The sequence below is a fragment of the Nicotiana tabacum genome, chromosome 10 (genome assembly GCF_000715075.1).
Source record: "Nicotiana tabacum cultivar K326 chromosome 10, ASM71507v2, whole genome shotgun sequence".
Classification (NCBI taxonomy): Eukaryota; Viridiplantae; Streptophyta; class Magnoliopsida; order Solanales; family Solanaceae; genus Nicotiana; species Nicotiana tabacum.
The window spans coordinates 134,495,828-134,502,673 of record NC_134089.1 but is presented as its reverse complement, the minus strand read 5'-3'; the positions used below and the strand labels follow the sequence as shown (position 1 = coordinate 134,502,673).

General features: G+C 36.7%; 1 protein-coding gene across 2 annotated transcripts in view; it reads left to right on the top strand.

Annotated features, from left to right (window-relative positions):
• The first annotated feature begins 503 nt into the window (after positions 1-503).
• Positions 504-6,846, top strand: part of LOC107819477 (two pore calcium channel protein 1B) — a 43,839-nt gene continuing 37,496 nt past the window's right edge. The window contains exons 1-5 of one of the 2 annotated variants that reach the window (XM_075222402.1): positions 504-675; positions 776-920; positions 2,381-2,524; positions 2,670-2,777; positions 5,698-5,793. In XM_075222402.1, coding sequence (XP_075078503.1) covers positions 786-920; positions 2,381-2,524; positions 2,670-2,777; positions 5,698-5,793 — 483 coding nt within the window. In that variant the 5' untranslated portion in view covers positions 504-675; positions 776-785. 2 annotated transcript variants of the gene reach the window in all.

The following is a 6,846-nucleotide window of genomic DNA, read 5'->3' as shown; positions in this document are numbered from 1 at the left end:
AGTGAATTGGCTAATCTTCAAATACATTATAAATTATGGATACATTATAAATAGCGAACTTAAAAGTGACTATTGCTACACTTCGCCCTACATTTTACTTTCATAGAAATTTGATCTCTACTTTTTTATTATTTCATCCATATCATTGTGTAGCCACCTTAAAGCTTTCACGGGACACATACACTGTGTAGATATGTAAGTTACATATATTTATATTATATGTTGACCCCCTTGATTTTTCATATGTTTATTTTTATATATTTTGATACATCTTAATAAAAATCTTAGCTCCACCGCTCCGCATATTTTCGGGTACTGTCTTTTTTACATAGCTTATAAGAACGATTCAATTGGACAGAAGTCACATCATATTACATGTGGAGTTTTTCTAAATTTTTTAAACTTACCTTAGTTACCCTATTCCGAAAAAATCAATAGTTAGTTATCCGTACATATCATGAAGCTTGACCTCTAAATATTTTTCCTAGTAGTAGTAGTGCCTTGCATTTTCTTATACTCCAATGTTTATCAACGTATTCCACTATTTTCACAATTTTGTGTCACCCCTTCACACGTATGCTGATCAGTGATCTCCGTTTTTAGTAATCGTCTTGACATTGACTAAAACCACTCCACATCCACATAAATTCTTTTTGGAATTCTCTCCCAACTACTGTATGTAAATCTTAACTGATACCAACGACCCTTTTTCTTTACTGCATATATAATACACTCATTCTTCTCCTGTTGTCTTCTCGTTGTTTCAAATCGGAAGTTAAAAAGCTATGGAGGAATATCTACTGCCAGGAGAGAGTAGTAATTCGTGTCGGACTCGGAGGAGGAGTGGTTCGATATTTGATCGCAGAGACGCTATTGCTCATGGATCAGCTTATCAAAAGGCTGCTGCTTTGGTTGATCTTGTACGTCCCCCCCACCCTTTTTTTTTGCTGCTTTATTCTGTAATTAGCCTCACTTCGACGCTTACTCTTTATTGAGTTTCACTTTTGAACTGAATTATCCCTTTCTTTTTTAATAATGCTTCCCATGAAGTAGAGATTTAATAGGTAAGCTGCCAAAAAGATAGTGGAGTAGTAATTTGGGTACTGTGGTTTTGGCAGAGGCAGATCCAGAATATAATTGTAGGAGTTCTATGTTTAAGGTTTTTAGCATTGAACCCATAGTATTTTTAAATTATGGGTTCATGTCAACTATTTGTTGCATTTTTAGTCATTATTGTGTATAAATTTATGCTCCGTGTCAAAAGTAATGGGTTCAGATGAACTAGGCGCCGCAAGGCTACATCCACCCCTGGTATTTGGGTTGTTGAAAGTTCCAAGTTTGAAATCAGATACTTAGAGTGGTAAAATGGGGGTCATGTCTGGTAATCCGCTTCAAGAAAATATTGACACCATCATGCCAGAAAAATGCGAATTTTCAGTAAATCTGATCTGATCTGAGACGAGGCACACTAATTGGTGCTGCAATGACAAGGAAATTAATTGGAATTCAGGAAATATTAAAGGCTCTATATTTCGTGTCATATACAGTGTGAGACAACAAGGAAAAGAGAAAACATTGAGGAACTTAGTGACTTTGCCACAAAAGTTTGTTCCTTCCAAATGTTTTTCTGATTGATGTTTGGGCCTGCTTGCGTGCATCTCGACTAATTCCACGGGTACTTGCTACCTCCCACCACTACAAGTATGGGCTAACTCTGTTCACCAAGGCTTGGACAAATGAAAAGAAATTACCTAGTGTTTTTTCCTCAGCTGGAATTTGAACATGAGACCTGATGGTTCTCAACCCACTTCATTGACCACTAGGCTGGTGCCCCTTCCAAATGTTTTCAGGCTGAACTTCTTTTTGGCTCCATTCGTGTGAAAATGAAGGTCGTTTCTGGTCAAAATTCCACGTCCAACCTACAAAATTGAGGCAGGTTTTATTGAGAACTTCTGATTTTTCCAAAGGAAACAACTCTTCTTGTACTGTATTTCTTTTTTGCCTTTCTTTTAATACACAATCTTTTTTTATTCCTTTTCGGAAAGAACTTAAAGCAGACCCTTTGAGAAAACCTTTGTACTGAAAGATGCTAGCTGAATGTCCTAGATGTTTTGCGTCCAAACAGATATGCCCTTGTCTACAGAATAGGTCTCGATTGACCTGAACGGTTATTAGCAATAAAATGTTTTAATATATTGCCATATTGAGTTACTTAGTAGATAAACATTGAGAATAATGGTTTTTGATGTGAAATGATGAAATATTTATTTATTTATTAATTTTTGTGAAAGTGGTGATATAGTTATTTGACTGATAAATTTCACAGTTTTCCTTTAGTAGTGGTTTGGTGAGATATTAATTTTGGAAGTAATACCTGCAGGCTGAAGACGGCATTGGTCTACCTGAGGAAATTCTTGAGGGGGCGAGCTTTGAAAAAGCAGCAGAGTTGTACTTCATGTTTACTCGTTTTGACTTCCTCTGGTCACTTAATTATCTTGCACTAGTCGTTCTAAACTTTTTTGAGGTTTGCACAGTTCCCTTGCTGTCTATTCCAGCTTCAGTCCTTTTTATTTTTTCTGCATGTTAAGTTGACTTCATAATTCCTACTTGTTCTTTGAATTTAGGACTCGCAATTTTAGTTTCATTGATTTCCTGTTCATTTTGCTCAGAAACCATTGTGGTGTTCCAAGCATTTAGCTGAGTCTTGCAATAACAGAGACTACTACTATCTAGGAGAGCTGCCATTTTTGACTGGTGCCGAGTCCCTTATATTTGAGGTAAGCTTGTGGCATGGCTGGTTTTGTTTGTTAAATTTCTGAGTCTTTAATATGTGAAGAAGCTAATTTTTAAGCAGAACCGTCGATGGTTCTGAATTTTGCCTAATTTACTGTGAATTTTATTGGTTTTGGTCTATCTTCAAGTTTGGTTATTTCAAGAGCCTTAGGAGATTGTTGTCTCCTAGTGTTCAGGACTGATGCATGTGCTTCTGCATGGAAACTTAAATTGACTTTCTATAGGAAGCTAGATGAAGCGCATTGAAGACGGTTCATCGAATTCTCAACAAGTGTTGACAGGAAATTTTATGAGATCAAGGAGAGAGGGGGAGGCTAGTCTGATCAATTGTTCAAGTCGAATCACGAGGATAACTTTATAGATCTACACAACTTTGCATGGTAGAAATTCTAGCTACACTCCTAGAATTAGACTGGCAGAACTAAAGGGTGCCATGAAAAATATGAGGATTAGAAAGCCGTCTGGTCCAGATAGTATCCCTATAGAGGTGTGGAATTATCTTGGGGAGATTGGAGTAGTTTGACTGGGAAAGCTGTTTAATGCTATACTAAGAAATGGTAGGATACCTGACTAGTGGACAAAGAGTATCCTGGAAGAGATACTGAAGGTTGTGTGAACTATTGTAGCATTGAACTTATGAGCCACACAATGAAACTTTAGGAAAGAGAGAAAGAGTGTAGGGATATTACAAGAGTGAAAGAGAATTAGTTTGGATTTATGCCTGGTAGATCTACAATGGAGGCTATATTTTTTCTAAGAAGATTAATGTAAGTTTATCGCGAGAAGAATAATAATCTAACATAGTGTTCATTGACCTAGTGAAAGCATATGATTGCCATAAAGTCCTTTGGTGGATGTTAGGGAAAAAGGAAATTCATATTAAACATATAAGATGCCATAAAGGATATGCATGAAGGAGCCGACACTAGTATGAAGATACAGAATAGTATTAGAAGATACAAAAGAATTGAAGATCGGCACTGAGCCCGTACTATCATAATTTTGGATGAACTAACACACACTATGTTGGATGAGGTTCCATGATATATACTATTTGCAGATGGTATTCTGCTAATTGGCAAGATATGCCGCAGCTTCAGTTGACCGAGGACATGACCCTTGATAGGAAGGTATGGAGGTCGAGGATTAGAGTAGGTAGTCTAGGGTGTTCATAACAGTAGTATTGGCATGCAGTCTCGCTTTCTGTTGGTAGTAGGTTTTTAGGACTAACCGTCGTTTTCTTTCATTGTTGATCACCTAACTATCTTGTTGTCTCTATTATGCTTTTATATGGCTTTTTGGTACTGTCCCTTCTTGTCTATATTTTCATTAATGTGGTGCTTATGCTTTCCTGCCGAGGGTCTATTGGAAACAACCTCTCTATCCTCACAAGGTAGGGGTAAGGTCTGCGTACACACTACCCTCCCCAGACCCTACAGTGTGGGATAATACTGGATATGTTGTTGTTGTTGTTGTTGTTGTTATTCTTGTATTCTGCTAATTGGCGAAATTAAAGATGGTCTCAACCAAACGCTTGAACTATGGAGAAATACTTTAGAGAGTAAGGATTTCAGAATAAGTAGAAGTATGACTGAATTTATGCACTGCAAGTTTGGCCTTCATAAGAAGTATGGAGCTTAGATGAGATTAGTCGGGATTTCGATGCTTAAGTGCAAACAATTCAGATATCTACGCTCGATATTCTATGAGAATGGTAGATAAATATGTTACACAGAATCAAAATAGGATAGTTGAAATAAAAATGTGTTAGCAGAGTGTTATGTGATAGAAGGAACCTACCAAAATAAAAGGCAAGTCTGTAGAATGGTTATAAGACCAACAATGTTTTATGGCCGTGAATGTTGGTCGTCTAAAGTCCATCATATTCACAAGATGAATGTCACAGATATGTAGTTGCTACGATGAATATGTAGTCATACGTTAATGAAGTCTTATTGATGAAGAAGGTGATCATGCAAGATTAGACAAGATTAAAAATGATCATATTCGGCAAAAGGTGCTAGCAGCATACATAAAGATAAATCAAAAGAAGTTGCTTGAGATAGCTTGAACATGTCCTACGTCGACCTCCAGATGAATTGGTATGTAGGTGTGTAACCATTTAGTGAATGAAGCTGTTAGAAGGAGATGTGGTAAACCTAAAATCACACGGGAGAAAATTGTCTCGAAAGACCTAAGATCTCTTGGAATTCATGCAGACCTAGTGAAAAGCTGGAGACAATGGAAGACAAAAGATCAATACATGCACTATCAGTTAGTTGGGGTTAGTTTTAGTCATGTTAGGACGTTTACTCTAGGTCCAGTGTTTGCTATGAGTCCTTTAGTTTTGGTCAGTATGTAGAGAACTTCTAGTACCAAAGAATCTTATTGTTGTTAATTGCCATTGTTATTGTTATTGCTATTATAAAACGGGCTTAAATGGTGCGATATGGATAGTGAGAATTCATAAAGCCGACCCCAACTTTCTTGGAATTGAAGCATAGTTGTTTTTGTTGTATAGGAAGCTTGAATAAGGAAAACTTGGACTTCCTTTTCATTCTTAAAGCCATGGCTGCATTATTATTACACAAGAAATAAGGACAGTTCTCACTTTGTTTGTGAGAATTTCTATTTCATTTTTTCTTCTTATTTTTTACTAGGTTTGCTAGGTAGCTTTAAAAGAGGAACATTCTTTGGTCCAATATCGAATAATAGGGGCCTACTCTGGATGCATAAACATTACTATCACTTATATGTAGTTAGCTAGGTATCTTCAGAAAAGGAACTTCTCTGGTCATTTATTAGGCTGTAGGAGACTCTTGTGAAATGCAAAACATAAAAGCTGGGTAGGCTACCTTATTCTTCTGGCCTCACTAACATTTTCTATTTAACTGTCTTCTGCAGGGTGTCACTCTTCTGCTTCTTATAATACACATTTTATTTCCAATATCATATGAAGGCTTCAATCTCTACTGGAGAAGTCTTCTCAACAGACTGAAGGTATTTGGTACCAGTACTTTATGTTTTCTCCTTAAGAATGGTGATCTTTTTAAAAACGATCTCATACATTTCGATTCCTCCTTGTAAAGGATAGGTTGTTTGTGAAGATAGTCTGAAGTAAATACTTTATAGTCTGAAGTTAGTTCTTTTGCATTGATGTTCTTGTCACTCTTCTCCCTAAAAGTAGAAGGTGAAATATCTTGGTTGTGATATGTCACATTTCTGCAATAACAAAACATGGTAAGATGCATCATGCTTAGCAGGAAACTCAATTTCTTAAAATTTCTTACAAAAGTTGGCAATGGATGACTGAAAGAACACGTCGAAGCAAAAACGAGAGTGACTTTGAACCTTCCCTAGATACAGAAATAATGACTTCCAATGAATCATGAGAAAAGGCATCAAATTGATCCTGCAGTTAGTCTCTTCCTCTTCCTCTCCCTCCACATTTTCCTCAAATTCTATGTTCAAGATCAAACACCAGAAAAAATTACTCAATTAGCACTAAATATTCTTGGAGGGGGGGGATATGGAGAATATTACTAATTGAAAAAGAAAAAAAAATTATATTACAGTGGAAAAAACAGGGACACTCTCTCCTCACTGAAAGAGAGAGGAAAGAGAATAAGAAGATGCATCTGACTAATCAACCATGTGCAGATTGCAGTTTGATGAAGAAACATAGAATGGATTTGAGATCGTGGCTCTTTATATTGTTGGAAATCTGCCAAAAGATTAGCGATAGATAACAAACCAAATTGGTGTGGGAATTTTTCTTGACTGTGACTATGGATCTTTGCTAAGAGATTTTAGATGCATAGGTGTCTGAATGATGATGGTTATATTCCACCTTAGCATGACTACTCATGCATTGCCTCCGTTGCACGTTCTTCTGTGGTGTTTTTCGATATGGTGTAACATGACAGAGCAATGAGGTATTAGAGATATCAACTCACTTGAACTCTGTACTCCATAGAGGAAGTGGAACCATATCAGAGCTGCATAAGGAAAACATTTTTGGTCGGGGAGCTGCTCTTAAATTTCCTCCTCCAG